The following is a 27,723-nucleotide window of genomic DNA, read 5'->3' as shown; positions in this document are numbered from 1 at the left end:
TCTTGGAAGGTTATACCTTTCTAAGAATTTGTCCATTTCTTCCAGGTTGTCCATTTTATTGGCATAGAGTTGCTTGTAGTAATCTCTTAGGATGCTTTGTATTTCTGCAGTGTCTGTTGTTACTTCTCCTTTTTCATTTCTAATTTTATTGATTTGAGTCTTCTCCCTCTTTTTCTTGATGAGTCTGGCTAATGGTTTATCAATTTTGTTTATCTTCTCAAAGAACCAGCTTTTAGTTTATTGATCTTTGCTGTTGTTTTCTTTGTTTCTATTTCATTTGTTTCTGCTCTGATCTTTATGATTTCTTTCCTTCTGCTAACTTTGGGTTTTGTTTGCTCTTCTTTCTCTAGTTTCTTTAGGTGTAAGGTTAGAGCATTTATTTGAGATTTTTCTTGTTTCTTGAGGTAGGCTTTTATAGCTGTAAACTTCCCTCTTAGAACTGCTTTTGCTGCATCCCATAGGTTTTGGATCGTCGTGTTTTCATTGTCATTTGTCTCTAGGTATTTTTTGATTTCTTCTTTGATTTCTTCAGTGATCTCTTGGTTATTTAGTAACGTAATGTTTAGCCTCCATGTGTTTGTGTTTTTTATGTTTTTTTCCCTGTAATTGATTTCTGATCTCATAGCATTGTGGTCAGAAAAGATGCTTGATGTGATTTCAATTTTCTTAAATTTACTGAGGCTTTATTTGTCACCCAAGATGTGATCTATCCTGGAGAATGTTCCGTGCGCACTTGAGAAGAAAGTGTAATCTGCTGTTTTTGGATGGAATGTCCTATAAATACCAATTAAATCTGTCTGGTCTACTGTGTCATTTAAAGCTTGTGTTTGCTTGTTAATTTTCTGTCTGGATGATCTGTCCATCAGTGTAAGTGAGGTGTTATGGTCCCCCACTATTATTGTGTTACTGTCGCTTTCCTCTTTTATAGCTGTTGGCAGTTGCCTTATGTATTGAGGTGCTTCTATGTTGGGTGCACGTATATTTATAATTATTATATCTTCTTCTTGGATTGATCCCTTGATCATTATGTAGTGTCCTTCCTTGTCTCTTGTAACATTCTTTATTTTAAAGTCTATTTTATCTGATATGAGTATTACTACTCCAGCTTTCTTTTGATTTCCATTTGCATGGAATATCTTTTTCTATCCCCTCACTTTCAGTCTGAATGTGTCCCTAGGTCTGAAGTGGGTCTCTTGTAGACAGCATACATATGGGTCTTGTTTTTGTATCCATTCAGCAAGCCTGTGTCTTTTGGTTGGAGCATTTAATCCATTCACGTTTAAGGTAATTATCGATATGCATGCTTCTATTACCATTTTCTTAATTGTTTTGTGTTTGTTTTCGTAGGTCCTTTTCTTCTCTTGTGTTTCCCACTTAGAGAAGTTCCTTTAGCACTTGTTGTAGAGGTGGTTTGGTGGTGCTGAGTTCTCTTAGCTTTTGCTTCTCCATCGAATCTGAATGAGATCCTTGCCAGGTAGAGTAATCTTGGTTGTAGACTCTCCCCTTTCATCACTTTAAGTATATCATGCCACTCCCTTCTGACTTGTAGAGTTTCTGCTGAGAAATCAGCTGTTAACCTTATGGGAGTTCCCTTGTATGTTATTTGTTATTTTTCCCTTGTTGCTTTCAATAATTTTTCTTTGTCTTTAATTTTTGCCAATCTGTTTACTGTGTGTCTTGGCGTGTTTCTCCTTGGGTTTATCCTGTATGGGACTCTCTGCACTTCCTGGACTTGGGTGGCTATTTCCTTTCCCATGTTAGGGAAGTTTTCAACTATAATCTCTTCAAATATTTTCTCTGGTCCTTTCTCTCTCTCTTCTCCTTCTGGGACCCCTATAATGCGAATGTTGTTGCATTTAATGTTGTCCCAGAGGTCTCTTAGGCTGTCTTCATTTCTTTTCATTCTTTTTTCTTTATTCTGTTCTGCGGCAGTGAATTCCACCATTCTGTGTTCCAGGTCACTTATCCATTCTTCTGCCTCAGTTATTCTGCTATTGATTCCTTCTAGTGTATTTTTCATTTCAGTTATTGTGTTGTTCATCTCTGTTTGTTTGTTCTTTAATTCTTCTAGGCCTTTGTTAAACATTTCTTGCATCTTCTCGATCTTTGCCTCCATTCTTTTTCCGAGGCCCTGGATCATCTTCACTATCATTATTCTGAATTCTTTTTCTGGAAGGTTGCCTATCTCCGCTTCATTTAGTTGTTTCTCTGGGGTTTTATCTTGTTCCTTCATGTGGTACATAGCCCTCTGCCTTTGCATCTTGTCTATCTTTCTGTGAATGTGGTTTTTGTTCCAAAGGCTGCAGGATTGTAGTTCTTCTTGCTTCTCTGTAAACAGCTTTTTTTTGTTTGTGTTCTTTCAGTTAATGATGTCCACCTTTCCGGTTTATAAATTTTCATTTCATTTAATATTCAGTGATACACAGTTACTGCTGCATAATGAACCACTCTAAAATTTCGTTGCTTAAACAATGATTTATTTTCTCATGATTCTTTGGGTTGGCTGGGCAGATCTCTCATGGTTCTATGGGTTGGCTGGCTTGCTCATGTGGCTATAAGCTGGAGAGCTGGCTGAGCTTGAGGGCTAATGTGGTTTCATTCTTGTGTCTGAATGTTGGTGCTGCTGTTGGTTGGGGCACCTCTTTTCTTCTTCACGTAGCCTCTCATCCTCCCAGTGCAGTAGTAGATCAGCTTCTTCATATCATGGCAGTCTCAGGGCAGCTCATGAAGACAGCCAGGAAGGCAAACATAGAGGCTGCAAGGCCTTATGAGGCCAGGCTCTGGAACTTACATAGCTTCACTTCTTTTTTTTTTTTTTTTTTTTTGAGGCATGAATATGACAAATTTTGTATTTCAAAGTCTCAAATTTTGGGGCTTCCCTGGTGGTGCAGTGGTTGAGAGTCTGCCTGCCAGTGCAGGGGACACGGGTTCGTGCCCCAGTCTGGGAAGATCCCACATGCCGTGGAGTGGCTGGGCCCGTGAGCCATGGCCGCTGAGCCTGCATGTCTGGAGCCTGTGCTCCACAATGGGAGAGGCCACAACAGTGAGAGGTCCATGTACTGCAAAAAAAAAAAAAAAAGTTTCAAATTTTGACCAGCATAGCGCCACTGACACAGGTGCCCTGATAGAACTTTATGATTTGTCACCAGAAATGATTATGCCAAGGTATAATTAAGGCTAACTGATCAAAATCCAGGTACGCAATACCAGTAGAAACTACCAATTGTAGATACCCTAGGACTGGTTTTCTACGGAACCTCTGAATTATTTTTTAAGGCCACAGCATGTATGAGGACACTGGCCCACAGGCTTGCTTCTCACATGTAGAAACTGACTGACTAAGAGGTAGATGAGAGATTCCAGATTACACTTAGCAGTGGAGAGGCAGGGCTCCAGCTGCTGTGTCAGAGGCCCCAAAGCAAGTCCACCTGAGCTGGAGCTCAGGTAAGGGGGCAACTTCCTGTCACCTCCTCCTCAAGGTGGAAGGGGAGGAGGGCTGCCACTGCTCTCCTGGTACCACCGATTCCTCTTCCCCAGCCAGGCAGGGCCTCTCTCGTTCTCCACGCTGACCCACCTGCCTCCCAGGGTTAATCTCACAAGTCACTTGTCCCCACAGAGGGCTGGTTGTGGAACCTCCTCACATCAAGTCAGAACATGACTGCTGGGCTTCCCTGGTGGCACAGTGGTTGAGAGTCCGCCTGCCGATGCAGGGGACACGAGTTCATGCCCTGGTCCGGGAAGATCCCACATGCTGCGGAGCGGCTGGGCCCTTGAGCCATGGCCACTGAGCCTGCACGTCCGGAGCCTGTGCTCCGCGATGGGAGAGGCCGCAACAGTGAGAAGCCCGCGTACAGCAAAAAAAAAAAAAAAAAAAAGAACATGACTGCTAACAATTCGCCACACACAGCTGAACTTCACAGTTGAGCCCATAGCCTCCAGCCATCTCCCCCACATCTGCTGAAAGGAGAGGAATTGGAGGTTTCCCTTTTGGTTTTCCTCCCTGGAAATCAGTTCATAGGAGATGCTAAGCAGTGAACATTATGAGTTTATCGACAGACAGATGTGTAACTGCACACACTAGATTAAGAGGAGAAAACACACACTGATTACCTTTCTAAACACAAGAACTGAAGGATTTGGCTCAATTATGCACAATGGCTTGTGTCTCTAAAAAAGGTGTATGAAAACTGAACTCATGTTCATGCATGAATTAAACCGACTTCATGAGCTCTATAGAGACACATTAACCTGTGCTGTTCCCCTGGAAGCTCGCGAGCCAGGGCTCAGCCTAACAGGTCCTGCCTAAAGCCCCTATGAGCCTTACTTCTAACACAAGACCAACCCAGATTTAGTGAGTAGGGAAAAAGACTTCACTTCTTTTTGCTTTTTTTTAAAGATTTTTTTTAAAAATGAATTTATTTATTTTTGGCTGCGTTGGGTCTTCGTTGCTGCACACAGGCTTTCTCTAGTTGCAGTGAGCAGGGGCCCCTCTTCATTGTGGTGCACTGGCTTCTCATTACGGTGGCTTCTCGTTGCAGAGCATGGGCTCTAGGCATGTGGGCTTCAGTAGTTGTGGTGCACAGGCTCAGTAGTTGTGGCGCACAGGCTCAGTAGTTGTGGCGCGCAGGCTTCAGTAGTTGTGGTGCGTGGGCTCTAGGCATGCGGTCTTCAGTAGTTGTGGCACACAGGCTCAGTAGTTGTGCCTTGTGGGCTCTAGAGCGCAGGCTCAGTAGTTGTGGCACACGGGCTTAGTTGCTCCGCAGCATGTGGGATCTTCCCAGACCAGGGCTCGAACCTGTGTCCCTTGCATTGGCAGGCGGATTCTTAACCACTGCACCACCAGGGAAGCCCCTAAGATTTTCTTAATTGAAATATAATGTACGTACAACATTATATTAGTTTCAGGTGAACAATGTAATGAATTGATACCTGTATATATTGCAGAATGATCCCCACAGTAAGTCTCATTAACGTCCATCACACACAGTTACAGAACTTTTTTGGTTGTGATGAGAACTTTGAAGGTTTACTCTCTTAGGGCCTCTCACATATGCAATCCAGTAGTATTAACTGTAGTCGCCATGCTGTACATTACATCCCGATAACTTATTTATTTTAGAGATAGAAGTTTATACCTTTTGGCTCCCTGCACCCATTTTGCCTATCCCCCCCCAACCCCTCACCTCTGTCAGCCACCAGTCTATTCTCTAGCTATGAGCTTGATTTGTTTGTTTCTTTGTTTTAGGTTCCACATAAAGTGAGATCATATGGTATTTGTCTTTCTTGGTCTGACTTATCTCACTTAGCATAATGCCCTCAAGGTTCATCCATAGTGTCGTAAATGGCAAGATTTCATTCTTCTTTATGGCTGAATGATATTCCATTTTACATATATATAGAAATACACACATGCACACACACAGCATTTTCTTTATTCAGTCATTCACTCATTAATGGACACTTAGGTTGTTTCCATATTTTGCCTATTATAAATAATGCTGCAGTGAACCTGGAGATGCATATATTTTTTCAAGTTAGTATTTTTGTTTTCTTCAGATAAATACCCAGGAGTGGAATTTCTGGATTATATGGTCGCTGTATTTTTAATTTTTTGAGGAAGCTCCATACTGTTTTCCATAGGGGCTGCACCAGTTTACATTCCCACCAACAGTGCCAAGGGTTCTCTTTTCTCCACACCCTCGATAGACTTCACTTCTTAATGAGGCGACTGCAAAGAATTTGTGGCCATCTACCACACAAGTTCTACCACACAATGAGTGACATTTCACTCATTGTCCCATAATATCCTTTACAGCTGATTTGTCCAAACCAGGAACACTCACTTGGTTGTTATGTCCTTGAAGTCTCTTAATCTGGAACATTCCCTTTTTTATATCCTTGGTTTATTGGTCTGAAAAAATATCTTGTAGTATCTTTAGGTTATTCCTCTGTTAAATTCCAGTATTTGGGAAATTAGAGCTAAAGTCTTTACAGATTGACATTAAATATTTTAGCTAGAACACACCATAGGTGATGTTGCATATTTCATATTATATCATATCAAGAGGAACCTATTAACTGGTTGTTAGTAATGCTAAGGCAATTACAGAGATGACAGTCTGATCCATTTATAATGGAGTTATGTTTTTTTCCTTAAAAGTGAAAATAATCTCTGTGATGTTGTGACACTTTATGGTTTTAACATTTAACACTTCATAATTCCTTGTTTAAATCAACTGTTTCATCATGAGTTGCAAAACGGTGATTTTTCTAAATCTGTCATTTCTTCTATATTTATTAGTTGTCATTCTTCTGAAGAGTATGGTTTTCTCTCATCCACTGTAATGTTTTGGTTTCCCTGAGATGCAGTTTCTAATGGAAAGGCAAGACGCAGTCCCTTTAATTGTCAATATTCAAAGTTAGAAGTTAAAGAGCAAACTCAAATGGTGCTGTATTTCAGGGTCCCTGATGATCAGCTGTCTTCAGTCATAACCAGAAGTAGCCTGCTCTAGGTATTGATACTATTCTGACCTTCCTTTTTTTCACTTAACAGTGTATCCTAGCATTTACTCTGTATCAGTTCATAAAGATCTTTCCCATTCTTTTTTATCCCTGCATCGTATTACATTCCATTCCATAGCATACGTAACCAGTTCTCTAGGACTGGATCCTTGGGTTGTTTCCAGTCTTTTATTTTGATGATTCAGGGTACAACTTGTACATGTTATTTCCCACTTGCCTAGGGAAAAACTGTAGGCTTGATTCCTGGAAGGAGATTGCTCGATGTATATTTTTGCCATCTGTAATTTTGCATATACTTTTTCATAGGGGTTGTACCATTTTACACTCCCACCAGCATTGTATTAGAGTATCTGTTTCTCCACAGAGCATATTCTCAAGCTTCTGGATATTTGCCTGTCTCATAGATGAGGTGATGTCTCAGTGTAGAGTTAATCTGCATTTTTTTAAGTGAGGTTGAACATCTTTTCATATGTTTAAGGGGGTCATTTGTCTTTTTCTGAGAATTGTCTGTTTGTACCCTTTGCCCAATTTTTCTTCTCAATTTTCTAGGAGCTCTTTGAGAGATTAAACATTTGTAATATACATAGTAAATATTTCTATTTTCCATTTGTCCTGACTTTATGATGTTTATACCATGTAAAATTTTTAAATTTATGTATAGTAGAATTTATTTTAAAACTATCTTTATGGCTTATGGATTTTAAGTCATAGTTAGAAAGATCTCCTCAACTCCTGTGGTTACAAAGGAGTTCACTGATGTGTTTTTCAGTAATTGGATGGTTTTATTTTTTGCATGGAGAACATCTACATGGATGTTTACTCCTCCCAACACCATGGAGTAAAAAGTCCAAGTTTACACTGACTTGAGGTGCTGCCTTTTTCATATTTTAAATTCTCATATATGTTCAGGTCTGCTTACTGACTGACTGACAGACCTGTTTGTTTGGTTGAACCATATGCCATTACCATACTGTTTTAGTTTATCAAAGTTTTACAATATGTTTTAATACCTGGCCAGGCTATACCCCTTTTATCTTTCATTTCTCTTATTTTTCAGAGCTTTTGGGGGCCCATCATGTTGGCTTATTTTCAACATGAACTTTAGAATCAAATTGCCTGGTTTTGGGGGGAGAAACTTGTTAGGGGTTTTTAGTGCAATTGTTTTATATTTTTTGAAAGATGTAGGGAGAATTGACATTTTTATGATTTGTGTTTTTCCTGTTCAAGAACATGGTATGCCTTCTCATATGTTGAACTCTTCCTCTGAGACCTTCAGGAGGTTTTTTATCATTTTCCTCCTACCCACATTTCTTAAGTTAGTCTTAGATATTCAATCATCTGTTGATGTTGTTAGTAGGGTCTTCTTTCCAACCATATCTTCTAGTGGAGAGCTGTTAATTTTTGTACATTCATTTATCTCTTGCTGTCTTACTGCATTTTCCTACCTTCCTGTGAGTGCTTGTGTCCTGCCCTGTTCTTTCTCACCCTGCTCACCGCGTGCTGTTTGGTGGGTATGGGTTTTCTTAGGCTCTAAGTTTTGCTGAAGGAGTAGGTTGTGGAGGTTTACAGCCATTCTTGCTCTTCTTTAAGATGCTTCGGGAGCAGACTTGGAGATTCAGGTCTAGGCTGCCATCATGCTGCTACCAGGATTCGTGGCTCACTGGGGATTTCTTCACCAGGCTGCTCCTTTGGTATAAACTGCTTCCTTAACACAGGCTTCTCCACATAATAAGATCATTGTCGTGTTGGTATTACTTTGACAGATGCCTACCTTTGACATTTGTCACATACGGAACAAAGCATTTCTCTCAGCACTGAGTACGGATGATTGTTTCCCACAGTATTCTTTGTTTAAGTGTAATTGCCTTGCACCCATTTGTGTTGTTTCTGCTATCCTCTAAATCAGGGGTCAGCGGCAGTGGACTAGATTTTGTCTCTGGACTGTAATTTGTTGACCCCTGAAGTAAATTGATCTGTTATAAGTCACATCTATGTTTTTTTCTTTTAATTCTACATTATTAATATCTTTTTAGGCTTTGTTTTAATTTATATCTAATGGCATCATATAGATTTGATGGGTTTTCTCCTTTATATTGTTTTAGCCTTTCCAAATCTTATAACATGGAGACCATACCTCTTTTTATCACTTTTTCTGTACCTCTCTCTGCATGCTTACAGCAAGAAATATAAAAATATTTTCATCTATTCTCTCTCTCGCTCTTAAAATTCGTATTCATTTCAACTGTCAGTGGGAAGGAATGCTATGTAGAAAATAATCTATAAAAAACAATTTTTCTTTTGGTGTTCTCTGATGTCTGTTAGTAGTAATTTTGTCAAAACACCAGCTGATCTATGACTGTGTAAACTGTTAGATTAATCAGAATTCACAAGACACTAAAGAAGCAAATCACAAAGGTATTTATAAAGGTGATGCCAAGGAGCATTCTCAATAATGAATGCCACCCCTGCCTTGTAGATCATTCTGTCATCATGAGTCATCTTTCAACATGAGCTAAAAGGTATTTAAGACATTAAAGTTTCACTTTCGAGTATTAATTTCATCTCAAAAATTGCAGGGGTGAGGATACTTGCTGAGATGGTAACAGTTAGAATCGTCCATGATCCATTGCATTCTACAGCGTAGAGCAAAACAGACAGTGACTGAAGGAGCTTCCTCACTTTGAAGTAAATATGACTAATTCACAGCACTGATAAATAGATATGTCTTTGTCAGAACTTTGTAATGATTTTGATGCCCTGGAATGCATTCGCAAGAGGTGCCATTCGAATGTTGAGCTAAAACCAGAAGAAAAAGTGAGATGACTCTGGCATGACATTAAAAAGAAATTACCTTCAGGTATGTGTGGTCCATCACATTAAGACTGCACTTGAGACACCAGACAGGGAGCAATCAAGCACGATTTAGGTGGTCTGGAGGAGGAAGAGTAGGTGGAAGTGAGGACCAGAATGTGTGGGATTGATGTACATGAAGTGTCTCCAAAGGAACAGAAAATTTTGTAGGAAAAAAAAAATAAGACCAAGGAACAGGGCATGGTTGGGGATGGGTGGGTACTGAAAAATGGGGGAAATATGGGATAATGGCAGTTAGCTCTTTGGAAGCTGACACTGTAAGAAGAAATATGAAACAGAGAGGTTCTAAAGAGAATTTGAGATCAAAAGACTAGAGGACGAGAGGTCAGTCAGAACATTACTAGATAGAAGTAGGTGTTTGGAGAGTGAAAGCGGAACAGAGACTCTTTCTTTGAAAGTAGGAGATGTAGGTTTTAGCCCTTCTTTCTGTCAGTTAACTCGGCTACTTCCTCTCCTACCAGCAGATTTCCGTGAGATTGCATGAACAAGACATAGCCTAAAAAGCTGGCCAGATCCTTACATGGTTATCCTTTTGCATCCTCAGTGGAAAACAGAGCTATCAGGAGGTTTCTGTCGTTCTCAGTAATACTCTAAGGCTTATGGAACTCAGTATCTCCAGTGGATTTCAGTTTCTCCATCTGTGAATAGAAGCACATAAACTACAAACAGTAGAGAGGTTTCTGGGTTCAACATTAAGTCAAGTCAAATGTGTAGAGGTCTTGAGCAGCTGAAACTGTCCTCTACCAACTAACAATGTATGTTTCTTCTTGACAAAGTGAATTCTTTCCGTGTTCTTAATGCTCTAGTAGCATGGCTTCTTAACAGTGATGTTAATGGTGTGAATAGAAAAAATTGTTGCAAATACTTACAGGTGACTTTGAACACCTAATTTTTTTTGTTTTGAAATGTAAATTAAAGAATATGTACTTTAAAAGTAATAATTTTGATTGAAAGCAGATGCTGTTTGCCCTAATGTTAATCCCATGAGGTACATTTTTTCTAGTCTTATTGAGATATAATTGACATGTAACATTATATTAGTTTAAGGTACCCAACATAATGATTTGATATATGTATGTATTGTGAAATGATCACTGCAATAAGTTAACATCCTTCACCTCACATAGTTACATTTTTTTTCTTCTGATGAGAACTTTTAAGATCTACTCTCTTAGCAGCTTTCATAATACAGTATCATTAATGATAGCCCCATGAGATATTGTCAGAACTATATTAAAAGTTTTGTCTTAGGGAGTTGCTAGAATCCTGGAAATTTTGTGGAGATCTTCAGTTCAAGTTCTTAAAGTTAATTCATTGTTTAAGAAAATAAATTTACTAGTTCAAAGGCTACTTCTCCCTCCTCCAGTTTCCACCCATCTTCCTATACACACAGAGAGACAGAGAGACAGACACACACGCACACATATGCTATCCTATAGCCAAGAAGAAATGTTATTGAGGGTGGGGCAACCTTACAACAACAAAACAAAATCTACTTGCTGTTGTTAAGTATCTGTGTCAATTAAGTGTCATTGACATGAGACATAAATTACATCCCTAATATGAAAAAAGTTTGACCTAAATTAATGTCATTCTAGTAAAATAGAGTAAAAGAACTTTTTTCAAAAGGGAACAAAAAAGAATCTGGCATTTTAACAGTGCAATTTTAAATTATTTTCTAAAGAACATATTAATGTGTCAGAGTACTAGAATAATTGCACATTGGTAGACGTCTTGTGCATTCTAACTTGTTACTTCTCTAGACATGAACTTCAGCCAAACTTTTGGTGAAGCCTTTTTCCCACAGTCCATGGGCCTAATACTGAGCCACTTAGAAGCACAGGAGTCTTGCAGAACTTGAAAGGAGAGGAATAAATGATGGCTCATCTAAGAGATAATATATGGCTTCAGATTCTTCAAGTTCATTGTGTAGTTTCTTGGAGGACTCTTGGGATATTGACCCTTTGATACAACAAGTGAACTGCATCAAGATATTGTCAGTTGTAGAACTCTTCATTCATGCTACAAATCCTTGCCTGTTTACTATGTGCCAGGTGCTTGGATAAGAGTAGCAAACAACCTAGACAAGATTCTTGTCCTCCGGGCCTTATAATCTAAAAGGGGAACAGACATGTAACAAATTAGTACACAATTAAGTAATAACCCTTGAAATAAGTAGCTGGAAGGAAATGCAGAGGTTACTAGTGAAAAGACCTAAGTCTATTCTGGGTTATTAGGGAAGACCGTCCAGAGAAGTGACATTTAAAGTGTAACTTAAGAGGAAAAATAGAAGTTAGAGGAGCAACAGGAGGGAATAGGGATGAACATTACAGACACAAGGCTTCACCCAGCGTCTGTGATAGCCTAAAGACAGGAAGATAAATGTGAATATAGTGTAGTAAAGGCGGGCCATGCAGGGCCTTTAGATTTGAGAGTCAAATGAACTTGGATTTAAATTCCAGCTTCATCAATTAATAACTGTGTGATCTTGAGCAAGTCACTTGGTTACAAGCATGATCTACAAGTTACTAGTGTAACCATTAGCCTTTTCTGCATAATAAACTACCCCAAATTAAGTGGCTTTAACACAACCACCGGGGGGAGACTCATTTTGGGCTGGACCCACAGGGATGATTCTTGTGCTGTGCTCTTCCTGAAATATTCTTTCTCTTGCTTTGCAAAGTGCAGCACTTTGCAAAGTGCTGAAAAGTCAAGAAACATGAGGACTGCAAAGTATCCATTTACTTTAGTAACATGAGGTTCTTTTAAACCTTAGACTATACTGGTGTTATGGGGGTGGAAGTGGAACAGCCCTGTGTTTAGGAGTGAATAGAGGCTGTGGTAGGCAGAATAACAGCCACCCAAGAATGCTGACATTCTCATCCTCAGAACTTGTGAGCATGTTGGGTTACATGACAAACAAATTAAGGGAATTAAGGTTGCAGATAGAATTAAAGTTGTTAGTCAGCTGGCCTTAAAATAGGGAGATCATCCTGGATTCCCTGGGGGGGCCCATAAAAGTGGAAGAGGAAGGCAGAAGAGGAGAGTCAGATGGAGATATGCCTACAGAAGAGGTTAGAGTGATGCAGTGTGGGAAGTGACTCAGCTGCCACTGCTGGCTTAGAAGATGGAGGAAGAGGCCATGAGCCAAGGAATGTGGGCAGCCTCTTGAAGCTGGAAAAGGCAGGAAACAGACTTTCCCCTAAAACTTCCAGAGTCAGTGCAGCTCTGCTGACACCTTGATTTTAGCCCAGTGACACCCACACCAGACTTCTAATCTACGACATAAAATAATAAACTTGTCTTGTTTTAAGCCACCAGATCTGTAGTAATTTGTTACAGCAGCAGTAGGAAGTGAATGGAGAGTAAGTAAGGAGAGTCAGGTCAGACATGTAGAGCAGTCTTTAAAGAACTTTTGCCGTGAAAGGAAGAAGAGAAGAGAAGATGGGACATACGGGATTTAGGGAGGATGGTCGTGTTTTAAAGTGGGAGAGATTTTGTGACTTTGAAGTTTCACATTATTTGTGTGATTTCTGTGTTATTTTTATGCTTCTTAGAAACACAACATCAGAGTGCTTCATCTGGCACTCCAACTACTGTCACATAAAAATCTTTAAAAGCAATTTATTTGCATTTGAATAAAAACCAGATATCTCTGCAATTTTAAAATATGAGGATTGCACTAAGATATCACTTATTTAAGAAAATTTCTCTTTTGCTTAATACCAACTAAAACTAATTAGACCCTGTAGTACTTTGTAGAAATATATATTAAACATTTATAAGCTTCAAAATTATGCTTTCATTGAGAGAATAGGTAAGTCAGGACACCATAAATTTGAATTTTATTTTAAAATCATTATAATTAAAAATGTCATTATTTTTCAGTTCTATAAATGGTAACTGACATCTGCAAATAATAACAGTAGTCAATAGTCAGTTTTCAATAAATGCTTTCTGCATGTTTGGCCCAAGTTTAACTCTCAATAGCTCATTTAATCACCATGACAATCTTATGTGTGAGTTGGAATTATTTATATTCCTATTTTATGGATATAGAGTATAAGCCATTCTACATATAAAGAAGATCATTTAGCAACTACAAATGAATTGAGATATAATCTTTTGCATATAGGAAGTTCCTTTTAGTTTAATCAAGGAACCGGTAGTCTATACAAGCATCATATGAGGTATTCCATTGTACGGACTGTAAACAAATCTCAGTATAATTTTAAGTTGATAAATGTCTTTTCGTAAGAGTCACATTGAGAACATATCATATTTATTCACTTGTTTATTTATAATTGTTGTCACAAAGGTGTACTATTGATGGTCCCCTTCGCTTCTTCAGTTATGAACAGAATGAATCTTAAGACTTATTCCGAACGTTTCTAGGAGGGGAAGAGATCAGAATTTAAGAGAGATGTTCATCAGGAAATGTGTTCTTGCTATGTTATTACCCGTTTCCTTTTCCTTTTCCCCCTCTCTTTTGCTGCCCATTGGTCTATCTGAATTGCAGTTTTTAGCTATTATAATATTTAACGATTTCTTTCTACTTTTACTGTTAATAAACTTGAGATGAAAAACGTGCCCTAGTTCTCCTATATGGCTACAGCAGCCAGTAAGCAGAGTATTGCATATTTGTTCAATTCATGCAACTGATATTAGTGGGTGCTTTATATTTGCTAGTGTCAGACCCTGTGCCTGGCAGAGAGAAAATTGCTCTGGGACTTTCATCTGCCTCATTGGTGCCAGATTTCAACTTTGCTTTCTGACAGCATACATTTCAATAAGCTTTTAGACTAAAAGGTAAAACATGTCGTTAGAGAAGTATGAATCTATCTGTGGACTACACTCTCTATAAAGCTTAACTTTGTGTCTCCTATTTTAGAAGCTTTGGAGGTTTTTTTAAAAAATGTCTTTAGGAATTTTAACATTATTCTTCCCCTGCTTAAACCTCATTCTTTCCCTTATCTTTCTCTTCTCACCCCTTCCGTTGTGCTCGGTGGATAACCCCGTGTGCACAAGCACCCTAAATCTTAACCGAGTGTGCCTTATTTATCTTAAGTAAAACCTCCTGTCCTTGGAGGATGGTACTTACGCAGCAGCCCTTTTACAGAGGGGCTGCTGGATAGGTCCCATCACTCCATCCTACTCTTAGGCTCAACAAAGTAATGGTAGTTAAACGTCATTTAAAAGTCTTTTCCCACCAGAGCTTCATTTGTGAAGGCACTTTTTTCCAACTCCCTAACCTCAATCCTGTACTTAACTGACTCCTGGGACACGTGCTTGCCTTTTCCAGTGACTTATTCAGGCCTAGCTTCCCTTTCCTCCAGTTTCCTTCCATCCCCTTCCACAGTTTTAGCAGCCGTATTGATAACCATGCCAACACCATGCCAAGCCACCTTGACTTGTGATGTTTTAACCTTTACTTCACTGTAGCCATTCATAAGCCTAGCCACACATTGGGCCTTGTCACTAAAACCAGTTGCACGTCTAAGACCTCTAATCAGGTTTCTTCTTTGACCGTGATCTTCTCTTTTTCTCCTTCCTCACACTCCCTGGGCCTGTTCTTCAGTCCTCATTGACCCTGCCTTCCCTCGAGTCTTTCCTGCCCCTTTCCCTGCACCATCTTTGGGTTCCACGTGCCTCTTTACTGGCCTGGCATCTGCCTGGTCTGGCACACGAGAACCACTTGCCCTGTTAACCTTCCTCCTCGCCTGACATGGCAGTTGCTTTGATTACCCTCTAAACTTTTTTTCCAGTACCAGCTTTCTAAGCTTTCCTCATATGTCTCCAAAATGCGTCAGCTGGGTCTGGCCTGAAATTCATGCTGATAGTCTCAACAGAATTTCACAGAGGTTAGCAGACATTTTACTCCTCTCTCCTGAGTGGCATGTGACTTTTGCTAACCTCTTACTACTTCTCAGCCCTGCAGCCTTATCAACGTCATCTTCCCTGTCTGAGGTGCCCACTTGTCCTACTGTCACTGAAAACCTATCAAGTCCGGCTGCTGCAAACTCTCAGATTTTCTTCCCCTCTTCTTTATTCTGCACCTTCAAAATTTCTGTGTCCAATTTGAAATGCCTATCAAATTGGTAGAAATTAAAGATAATGATAATATCAGGAGTTGGTGAGAATGTTGTTTTCTAAGGCATCCATTCACTCTTAGTGCGGAATATAAATGACCTTTTGGAGGAAGTTACCTGTAAACATTGGCAGCAATTAATAAAATTAATATGTACGTATGTTGTGACTCAGGGTCAGAGTCTAAACAGCCATGATATCCGATGCATATGTGATCATAAACCAGATCCTTGGCCAGGGAAGAGTAGCTACAAAGAGCATTAGTGGGGCAAATGACAAACTTTGAATAGAGAGTATAGATTAGATAATAGTATTTTTATCATAAAGCTTCTGATATTGATAATTGTACTGTGGTTATATGAAAGGGCATTCTTTTTTTAGTATTTGCACACTGAAAGACATCGGAGCTTGATGTCTCCAACTTATTCTCAGTTGGCCCAGGGGAATTACACAGAGAATACTAAAGCCAATGAAGCAAAATATAAACAATTGGTGAATTTGCATACTGGTTATATGGGGATTACTTGTGCTGTTCTTGCAAATACTTTTTGTATGTTTGGAATTGTATCAAGATATTAAAAAAAAACCAAAACCCATAGGTAAGGCATTATGATCTAGGAAAAGCTTTTTAAATAGGGCCCAGATACAATGGACAATTTTCACCAGCCTTCCTTGACTAAGGATATAATTCCAAGTTTTATGCCACTATCCCTTATAATGTAAGCCTATGGAACAAGATTAGAGTATAATTTTTCCAAAACGGTGTTATCCAAGTTTGTAGCTTTGTCTGAAGTCATTATAGTAAATAATGAGAAAGATGTAAAGATTACATTTATTGTCCTGTATGTATTATTTCTCACAACTGAACATAAGATGAGATTTGGACTGCAGGCAATTTGAGGTTCTACTCTCTGACAAGAACCAAGAATGTAGCTCTTTGTGGTCAAATTCAGAGCCATCTGCTTTAACAGGCAGGTGGGTTAAGATGAGAACCGCAGAGCAAGGCCAAGTACTTTTTTGGAGAAAACAGCCCTGGGCCCTCTCCTACAAGATATAAATTGACTTTCTTAAGTTCTGTGTCAGAAATATGTCAGCAATAATCTTAGGTTGGCACATTCTCAAAAAAGATGGAGACACGGGCTTCCCTGGTGGCGCAGTGGTTGAGAGTCCGCCTGCCGATGCAGGGGACACGGGTTCGTGCCCCGGTCCGGGAAGATCCCACATGCCGCGGAGCGGCTGGGCCCGTGAGCCATGGCCGCTGAGCCTGCGCGTCCGGAGCCTGTGCTCTGCAACAGGAGAGGCCACAGCAGTGAGAGGCCCGCGTACCAAAAAAAAAAAAAAAAAAAAAAAAAGATGGAGACTCATTCTTTACTGTGAACATTAAAAAGAAATCTTAGTACAGCCCCCTAGGAATGTCTCCTGAGTACTGTGACATTCTGATGAGCCCTCTAAAACTTGATTAAGAAAAGCGTGTAAAATAGATCAACTTTATGACCAAATATATAGAATTATTGGCTCTAAGCCTTTCAGATATTTGAAGGACAGGATAGTCGATTTTAAGACAGTTTTTCTGACAGTAATTAGCAATACCAGTTGCTCAGTGGGGCTGCTTCTGATAAATGATAGTAAAAACCATACCAGGAGGGGAAAAAGGGCAGCCTATATAGCATTTAAAAAATCACTGTTTTAGAGTCAGACTGCCCATGTTCATAGTCCTTCTTCTCTCACTTAACAGATATGCAACTCTGGATAATTTTTTTAACCTCTCTGGGTTTCACTATTTTCTAGAGATTACCTGTTTTCTCTGGGGATTATACTATTATTTTAATAGCACCAACTTCGTAGCATTGTTTATGAGGATCAAATTTGTTATCATATCCAAATAGAACAGGCACATAGAAAGTGCCCAATATCTCTAGTTGTTATTTCTTTGTCTAGTCCTAAAAGCAGTGAGCTGTGATGAGATACAGATTTTAAAGGAAGGCAGCCAAAACCCTGTTTTACATCGCTTAGTTCTTATCTGCCAGGAGCCCTTTCCCACTTACCGTGACTAACCTGGGTTACTAAGATGCTGCTTCTACACAAACGGCAGTAGCCAGGAGTGTAAACTGAGCCAACACCACTTAGTCCATTTTCGTTGTTTGTCCACAGAGGCAAAAAGCTTCAGGAATATCAATAAACACTGGATACTCTCATGCTATTTCTTATCATGAAGAGAATAAAAACCATTGGCATTGGCTTTAAAAAAAAAAAACCCTCATGCTTGCAGTTTGTTGAGAAAGAAATTGGCAGAGACCTGAGAAATCTAATTTCTAGAATGCTAATGAATCCATAATTTTGACAGGAAAGTGTTCAGGGTAGATGAGTTGGCATGGACCAAGGCCTACCAGGCAGAGCAGATCTTAAATAATTGTAGTAGTAGACAGTTTCCACTCATGTGCTTTATTCCATCTGAACTTTTAAATAAGTCTTTGTTATGGAGAAATGTAATTTATGCCCAGTGGGAAAGGGGTGGGATGGGGGGTAGGGGAAAGTGGATGTTCCATGAGTTATAAAGCTGAGAAGACTCTTCCTCTCAGATGGTAGTAATGATCTGGCTTTTCATTGATGTCTTTGACCATATTCATGCCACTGCTAACTCTATCCCAGAATCTGCCTGCATGCTTGATTCCAGTGTTCTCTTTCAAGAGAGTAAACATTTTATATCAATAATTCAACTCAAATTGAATAATATCCCTGTAGTCTTTTCTGAATTTTGTTTTATTTGTTGTGTCACTGCCTGGCTAAGTTGTTTTTAGTTTCAAGGCCGAGCCCTAACCTCCCCCTAACAGAGTTGCTAGCTCTCTGGATGAAGACAGAGGTGTAAAGAGACCAGAAATGCAGTTCCAGCACATCCTCCGTAGGCAGAGATCTTGTTAACAATGAAAACTTCATGCTCCATTTCACTTTTTAAAGCTCTGAACCTCACTAGTCCAGTTCTAAATACAGTAAGCTCCAGGACAGCTATGCCAAGCAAGGCCAGAAGTCAGGGAGAAGCAATCTAAATGCTCAGGAGAAATGGCGCTGGGTGCGTGCGCTGTGATGGTGAAGTTTATGGTGCTGGCGAGCTGTAAGACGCTACTCTCAGATGTTTCCCATGTGCTGGCAGTCCGCATTCATTGGTTTGTAAATAAACTTCACAGGCACTTTTCCATTCAGAATTTTAATGCTGTCTTTTGAGTGATGTTCTGAAAACTTTTTTGGCTTGTAACTCCTTGGAAAATCTGATAAAAGCTGTGGACCCTCTCTTCTCAGTAGAATGCACACATGCTTACATATACTTGAAAAAATTGTGCATAATTTCAAGGAATTTATATGCAACCTCCTCTTAATGATCTAACTGGCCATAAGAAATTTATCTTCCTTTTCCTAAAAGGATTCCAGAAGGGCTCTTTTGTACCTTTTAACAGTCTTAGAATAAATAATTCAAGATGGTGATGGTGATGATGATAACTACCATTTATTGAGCATTTACTATTTGTTAGACACTGTGCATTCCTCATTTCCAAAGGTGAACTCTGGATCATCCCTTCCAAATTTGTCCTTCCTGCAGCCTTCTCCATCTCAGGTAACACCAGTTCCATCTCTTCATGTGCTCAGGTAGGGCTGGATCCTTACCACCACCAAGCTGTCACCTTTCTCCTAAGCTCCATCATCTCTCCTTGTTTACTGCAAGTGATCTCCCTACTTTCCCTCTTGAAAGTTCTCAACACAGCAGCCAGAGTCATTGATCCTGTTAAAATGGAAGTCTTATCATACCACTGTTGTACTCAACCTTCCAGAGGCTTCTTATTTCATTCAGAGTAAAATCTGAAATCCTTACAATGGCCAGAAACCTCTGTGCTATCCAGCTCCAGGGGCCACAAGAAAAAATAAAGAGAACCAAAAATGGTAAATAGGAAGGCTAATATGACAAACTCTAAATATGTACTTGCTCTCTTTTCTTTCAGCCTCTTTGAAAGACATAAAAGTATATAAGGTAATAATTATAATGTATTGTTGGGTTTGTAACATATATAGTTATACTATGTATAACAATAATAGCTCAAAAGGGAGGAAGAAAGAATAGAGCTGTGTAGAAGAAATGTTTCTATATATCACTGGAATTAAGTTGGTATAAATCTGAAACTGTTTGTGATAATGTGTGTATGGTAAGCCATAGAGCAACCACTAAGAAAATAACTAAAAAAAATGAAATTCATTAAAGAAATTAAAATGTTACACTAGAAAATATTTACTTAATGAAAAAGAAAGAAGTAAGGAGGAATAGAGGAACAAATAAAGATATGAAATATGTAGAAAACAAAAAAGTAATATAATAAGTCCAACTATATCAGTAATAACATTAAATGTGAATGGATTAATCAGTACAATCAAAAGACAGAGATTATCAGATGGGGGAAAGATGCAACTATATACTTTTTACAGGAGATACACTGTATATTCAAACGTACAAACAGGTTAAAAAGAAAAAGGATAGGAAAAGATAAATCATGCAAATGGCAACCACAAGAAAGAAGGAGCGGCTATACTAATATCAGACAAAATATACTTAACAAAAACGTATACTAGAGATAAAAAGGGATACTTCATGATGGTAAAAGATTCTATGTTTATGGATTGAAAGTCTTTATATTACTAAGATGGCAATACTCCCCAAAATGATCTATAGATTTAACAAACCTCTCTCAAAATCCCAGCTTATTTTTTTATGGAAATTGACAAAGTCATCCTAAAATTGTATGGAAAAATCAAGGAACTTTAGAATAGCTAAAACAATTTTGAAAAGCAAGAATTAAGTTGGAAGACTCACACTTTTAAAACTTACTACAAAGCTACAATAATCAAGAAGTGCGGCACTGGAATAAAGATAGACATATAGATAATAGATTAGCATTGAGAGTCCAGAAATAAACCCTCACATTTACTGTCAATTGATTTTTTGACAAGGGTGCCAATGAGGAAAGAACAGTCTTTTTAACTAATGGTGCTGGAACAGCTGGATAACCATATACAAAAGTATGAAATTGGGCCCATAACTCACAACATACAAAAAACTTAACTCAAAATGGATCAAAGATGAAAAGTAAGAACTAAACCTATAAATCTCTTAGAAGAAAACATAGGGGTAAATTTTTGTGACCTTGGTTTTGGTAGTGATTTCTTAAATGTGACATCAAAAGCACAAGCAACTGGGCTTCCCTGGTGACACAGTGGTTAAGAATCTGCCAATGTAGGGGACACGGGTTCGAGCCCTGGTCCGGCAAGATCCCACATGCCACACGCAACTAAGCCCGTGCGCCACAACTACTGAGCCTGCGCTCTAGAGCCCACGAGCCACAAGTACTGAAGCCTGCACACTTAGAACCTGTGTTCCGCAACAAGAGAAGCCACCACAATGAGAAGCCCGTGCACCGCAATGAAGAGTAGCCCCCGCTCATCACAACTAGAGAAAGCCTGTGCACAGCAATGAAGACCCAACTCAGCCAAAATATAAATAAATGAATAAGTAAATAATTTTTTTTAAAAAGCACAAGCAACTAAAGGAGAAACAGATAAATTGGGATTTCTGAGGAGGGAGTGTGTGAAAATATTTTAAAATTGAATGTGGTGATGGCTGCACAACTCTGAATATACTAAAAACCATTGAATTTTACACTTCAAATTGGTGAAATTCATGGTATGTGAATTATATTTCGAATAAAAAAGAAAAAACCAAAAGGGGCAAAAAAGAAAAAACCCTTAATAGATGTTTCACAAAAGAGGATATAGAAATGTCTGATAAGGCATGGAAAGATACTAAATATCATTATTATTCAGGAAATGCAAATTAAAACCATAACGAGATACCACTACATACCAAACAAAACGACTAGAATTATAACAACTGAGGGTACATCTTACAGAGATGCCCACTAACCTCATATCCCTGCTATTGATAGCGCTTACCCTGTAACACCACTCCAGGTGTCACAACTCCTGCTGTTACAGTCCTTTGGCAGCCTATGTATCTACCTTACCAATGTTGACAGCTTGGACCACTGGATAGAGTTGGCTGTTCAGCTTATAAAGTGTGCAACCCTGTACCTACAAATAAAGCATATTTATTTTGTGAATGTCAGGTCTTCACCTTGGGCTGTTGGTCTATTCTACAAGTAGGAAGTAGGTGACTTGATGTTGTTTTAGGTTTGTCTTCTTAGATTTGTAGTTAATTTTTCTTAGTCTCGCCAGTAAATGCAAATAAAACACTTTCTATGTTCCAAGAAACAATAATCTATAGTAGTTCTGATTCCCATTTTATAGATAAAGAACTGACACTGAGAGAGACTTTATTTGCTCAAGACAGGACACAGTGGAGCCATTGTCTAGTTCAGGTTTATTGATTATAAAGCCCAGGTTCTTTGGATTATATCAAGTTGCCTCAAAGACAGGAGTACATTGGGTTTTTTTTTTTTTTTTTGCAACTCACTTGCCTTTGAGTTTCAGAGTGATTTTTCTTTTAAGATGAATACATTGATCGTGACTTTAAAAAGCTCAGAGTTTAGCAGAGAAAGGAAGTATGCAAATAGACATTTTCAGTGCAGCAAGATAATTGCAATGGTATAAGTTTTTAAACACAGGGGGTAACATAAAAGGAAGTGATCAACTCTGCTGGAGTGGTTATTGAAGATGAGATAATTAAGTAGGACATTCAAGGGTGTGTAGGAGTTTGTCAGTTGGTCATCTGACCTCTGAATGCCTATTTCTGTACCATAACTAACTATGGAAACCATATGTGTAAACATCAGTATTAGATTTAAATAAGTAACTACTTAAAGGTAGAAAAAATTCACTGTTAGTTTGCAGGAATGCTGTGTTCCTTTACACCTTTTTAATAATTAGCTTTGTGTTAAGATATAATTAAAACCTCTTGGCAAAATACAAAAGTCTTAAAAGGGCAGTGCTTTTTGCTGGCATGTGCTTTGTAAAATACATTGCAAAACAACCAGCTTTTAGAGTTCTTTCATTCTGTTGCATCAGCTGTTTGGAATTTGAAGTTAAACGGGCAAGATAAAAATATGTGAGTTAATGAAGATTTTGCTTTGGTCTTTTATCAAATTGTGGTAAACTTGACAAATGAATATACTTGGGATACATGCTTTTCAGATTTTTTTTTAGGAGAAAAGCTTTAATCTATATCTGTGACTGTTTTCTAGGTGTACATTGTTTCTCACACACAAATGTTGTGTAAGATAGTAATGGTTAGTTTCTGATAAAACTATTATCACTTTATCAATAAATGTCTTCTTAGAGCCTATTATGAACACAGTTGTGGCTTATTCAGCTCCTAATTTATGTCTCACTGTAGCTTTTTTCTCTCTTATTTCATTATTCCTCTTGGGATAAAATGGGCAAATCGAAAGGCAAATGGGAATCATTTAGTTTCAGTGTTTTGATTCAGCCATGTTGTGCTACTTTTACTTTTGAGTTATGTGGAGCCATAAGAAGGCTACCTGCTACCTAATATGCATTTTTAGAAGGGCTCTCCATAGACAATTCTGGAAAATAGGGAATCTGCTTAAAAATAGTGACTGGCCACTACTACAAAGGAAAGGCTGGGAGTTTTGTTTTTTTCATTTTTTATTTTAGTTATTATAGTGGTTGATGTTTTGGTACTCTACAGCAAGTTAAGAAGTGTATGGTGATGGCAAAGGTTTCTGATATGCTGGATTTGGGAAAATTATTTAAATATATGCAGATTTCATGTAATAGTTTTAATAGTAATACTCTATGCAAATTCATTTGATTGTGGTTTAGGGTAGTCATTAACTTATGAAACTGTATTTATATGAATTTAGTAATATATTCTATATGAAACTATATACGAAGAATTGTACAAAAATAATGTATTAAAATCAATGCCTTATGGTTAATCCAAAGTGGTTAAAAGGAAATATTTCCTTTAGTTTATGAATACAAGTCAAAGACAGAAAAAATATATTTCATTTTTAGATTATATAAATGGTGGAGAACTTTTTACTCATCTTTCTCAAAGAGAGCGTTTCACAGAGCACGAGGTGCAGATCTATGTTGGAGAGATCGTGCTTGCCCTCGAACATCTCCACAAGGTAAGAGACGCTTAACCTTTGGGATTTCCTTTTTTAAAACATCTAGTAACTGAGGTAATGATGGAGCTAAAAGAGCTAATGCGTTTACATGTCATTGTCTTCGTGGAGATTGTGGAAGCACACTCATAGACCATTACCAATTTTTTCAATTTTATTGTTCCCTTTGTAAAAGGCTACTTTCCTTTTATAGCTCCTGGGATGCAGATTAAAAAGGTAGAACCTGAGCATTTTTTTTGGTTTTGTTCATGAAAAATTCTGATGCTTATTGCAAAGTATCTTTAGAATAAAGTATTTTCATTCTTACAATAACCTTTAAGATGAACCCACAAGTCATAATATGTATTTCCTTAATTGTGACTTACTCCATTGCAGACTCTGCCTGTGCATCTTCGGAGTATGTTTCCCAATTAGCTTGGAATATTTGAAAGAAGCACTTACCTATGCTACCCAGCTATCCTCCTCTCCCACTCTCGCTTTCTTTTCTTTTCTTTTTTTTTTTACATCTTTATTGGAGTATAATTGCTTTACAATGGTGTGTTAGTTTCTGCTTTATAACAAAGTGAATCCGTTACACATATACATCTGTTCCCATATCTCTTCCCTCTTGCGTCTCCCTCCCTCCCGCCCTCCCTATCCCACCCCTCCAGGCTGTTTTCTTTTCCATTTGGTTCACCCCTAAGGTCTTCTCTTGCTCCCCCTCCCTCCCTCCCGCTCCGTTGCCTTCATGTGGCATGAACTCAGTTACTCAACGTTTTCAATGGAATTCATATATGTATGTGATGCTGTTTGAACTCTATAAAATCGGTTTAAACTTTTAAAAAATATGATTTCAGATACTATTAATCTTGATCCAAGAAATTTTGACTAAAAATATTTTTTAATGAGGAAGCATTACTGTAGAAGCAAACAGTCATTATGTAGACTAGGCTCGTGTGTATTTCCAAGAAATAGAAAGTACTAGCATACTTTTTATCAAAGTGTGTGAGACCATGGGAGGATGACTCGAGTTGCTAAATTTGGATGATACAGGTACATCATAAAGCCGCTGTTTTTCTTTGTTATATATTCAGACGCTACGCTAGATTACAGATAAAAAAAAGATTGAAGTGCTGATTATGGAGCATAAAAAAGAATGGAGAGAAATGAAGGAAAAAGGCAAGGGCAGGGAGATTAGAACTGCAGGATGGAGGAGACGGGTGGGAGAGGCTGTGAGAAAAGATGACGAGAAGATATAAGAAGGAAGGGATCAAGAAATGGGTAGATCTAGCCCAGAACAGGAACACACCTGGGCAGGTAGAGGGAGACAGGGTTCCAAATAGGAATTCTAAGGAGAGTGAATGAAAAAACGTCTAAGAACAGGAGGGAAGTAGAGAAGGCTCTGGGGCACAGGGCTGCAGTGCCATGGAGTGAAAGGAAGGGGAGTGTAAGGTGGGGGCTGAACTGAAGTGATAGGAACAGGCATCTGTATTCCTTCTGATAGAATTGGTGGTGTGGGGCTGAGCTTTCTGCCTATGGTTATTTTTGTGGGGTATAAAGTAGTTAGGATATTTTTATACATGAGCCAAATTGGGCCAGGGAATAGGCTGAAAAGCTTTGTTTTATGCTTAGGGGAATCAGATGTAATTTTTATAATATAAAAATGATGGTGGAAATCACCATAAATACCAGAGTAAACACAAACAAAATACAAGGCTCTGACAGGTAAGCTAGTAAATTCAGTTTTTAGTTAGTATGAAAACTGTTAATTCTGTTTCTTAAAGGGAAAATTCATGAACATTCATTATTATTAAAACAGGGTAATCAGAAACACAGAGGTAGAGAACATCATGAGTACAAGATATAAATGTAATTGATATAGAGGGAAAGAATATAACAGATTAGATCTTAGCTATATTTCTCTTATTCTGACTACCTAAAAAGATAAATACAAAGAGATATAACACAAAGCTAATAATGATAATCTTGATATAGCTACTAACACTGAGTTTCTCAGGAAGAGACAAAAACGGGGAGCTTACTTGGAAGTGATGAGGTAAAGCAGGTAGTAAATGACTTATTCTTAAAATCTTTTCCAAAGAGGCTGTTAAAAAAAAGCCATACTGGTTGTTAGGTGCTTGTAAGGCTTCAAGTCAAATGTCTGTTTAACAGACTGTGCATTTACAATATATAATAATGTTTTAAAATATGAAAAAAAAACCCCACTGAGATTCTTGGAAGAAAATTGCCTAGTGTTTTTCCTTGTGTAATTTTTTGTTTCAATTTTAAGAAAGTATCAAGAATCTTATTTTTCATATACTTAGTGTTGAGGAAAGCAGTGTTTCTAAGTTTAAAAACATTTAATTCGGGCTGACAAAACATGAAACGTGGAATTCATGCATATCAAGTACTTCTTATATAACTTGGGTAGATTCATTTATGTTATAGAGCTGAAGTGTTTTACTATAAAACTTACATACAAAACAAAATAGAAGGATATTTAAATATCTAATTGATTTACATTGCTTATTTAGAACTAAAGATCAACTAAAATTAACCTGTGATCTTCAACCTTCGTGTTTAGGAGCGTATTATTCAACAAGCCTTATTAATTACCTATTTGACATACGACACTGTGCTAGATACTAGGTAAATGCATAAAAAGTGAAAAAACAGACTTTGGATATGGTTATATCAAGAAAAGCAGGAAGTACCTAGAAAATATCAATTACTTTTAGGTAAGTACAATGTAAATATAGATGCTATAGGAATAAAAACAAAGAAATGACCAGAATGGGAAGTGGTTACTCAGGAAAGCCTTCTGAAGCCATTAGAAGTGATGGACATGAATTGGCTAAGAAAGCACCTGAAGATCATCTGGAGTGAGGATGAAATCCATCAAGAACAGTAACCCAGGAAGAAGCAGTAGTCAAAGTAGACCCAACAGAAGCTAGTCCGACAGGAATGTACCCTCATTATATGGAGCATGAAGACATGGTTGCAGAGGGAACCCAGCAGATGAACCCTGAGATGGAAGAATTTAGATTTGCTCTGACCTGTGATTAAGAGCCGTCATAGCACCCTGAGTAGGAGAATGCCTTTTTTTGGTTTGTTTTTAAGGTAGATAAGAAAGACTTTCCTAATTTATTTTTTGGAAATTGTTATTTTAATATGCATATTTGTTTGTTTTTACAGTTGGGGATTATATACCGTGACATTAAGCTTGAGAATATTCTACTTGATTCTAATGGCCATGTGGTGCTGACAGATTTTGGTCTGAGTAAGGAGTTTGTGGCTGATGAAGTGAGTATTATATTTTAATTTGAAGTTAGTAAAACAGAATGTAAACAATGATGAAAAATTAGCTATAGAATGAGCATTTAATGGGATAGTACTAAACAGATTATGGATTTTTGTACAAGTTTGCCCAGAGGAATATTTTGACATGGATAACTGTAAAGTTTTTAGTTTAAAATTACCATGGAACCATCCTGCTAGAATTCCAGTAATCCTTTTATGGATATATCAGAATTCCCCAGTTAAAAACAAAACAAAATTATGCATTTAACTTTCTCCATAAAATATAACTGAAATTTTAAAATAACGCTTTGGGCCTTTTAGGAAAATCGTGGCTTAGATAATAGCCAATAAATAATTACAAAACAAAGCACATACAGTTTACATTATAATTACAAAGTAGGACATGTCATGATGGCTCTTTGAACTCACTTGACAAGAATAGCAAGGATCTACTAGACCTAATTTTTAAATAAACTTGCTGTTTTTTTGCCCATACAAACTAAAGTGTAATAGCTAATGTACAGATTTTAAATATGAAGGACTTTGCATTTTCAGCATTTATTAAAATTTGTTTATTATTAAAGATTTATTTAATAACATTTAAAATTGTACATTTACTAGTTGTAATTAAATACTATTTATGTAGCAGTTGTAATAAAAAGTACATTTTTACACGGCTAGTTTTTCAAGACAACTAAGTAATTTGAATGCCAGTTCCTTTCTATCCAAGAAATTATTGTTATAGTATACAGAATCATAATTAAATTTTTGTAATAAAGGACTTCTTTATTGTAATCTGGGTTCCAAATTAGGTGTATCT

The 27,723-nt window shown here is 37.9% G+C and overlaps 1 protein-coding gene across 6 annotated transcripts in view; it reads left to right on the top strand.

Moving 5' to 3' along the window:
* Positions 1–27,723, top strand: part of RPS6KA5 (ribosomal protein S6 kinase A5) — a gene marked incomplete at both ends in the record, with an annotated part of 180,087 nt that overhangs the window by 84,019 nt on the left and 68,345 nt on the right. For 5 of the 6 annotated variants that reach the window (XM_079699290.1, XM_079699289.1, XM_079699286.1 and 2 more), the window contains 2 exons: positions 23,512–23,627; positions 26,799–26,906. In XM_079699290.1, coding sequence (XP_079555416.1) covers positions 23,512–23,627; positions 26,799–26,906 — 224 coding nt within the window. The remainder of the gene's footprint in view (positions 1–23,511; positions 23,628–26,798; positions 26,907–27,723) is intronic. The other variant, XM_079699287.1, reaches the window with a different exon arrangement.

Source organism: Hyperoodon ampullatus (genome assembly GCF_949752795.1).
Source record: "Hyperoodon ampullatus genome assembly, chromosome: 3".
Lineage (NCBI taxonomy): Eukaryota > Metazoa > Chordata > Mammalia > Artiodactyla > Ziphiidae > Hyperoodon > Hyperoodon ampullatus.
Note: the sequence above shows the minus strand (reverse complement) of the source record. Positions and strands in the feature narration are given on the sequence as shown.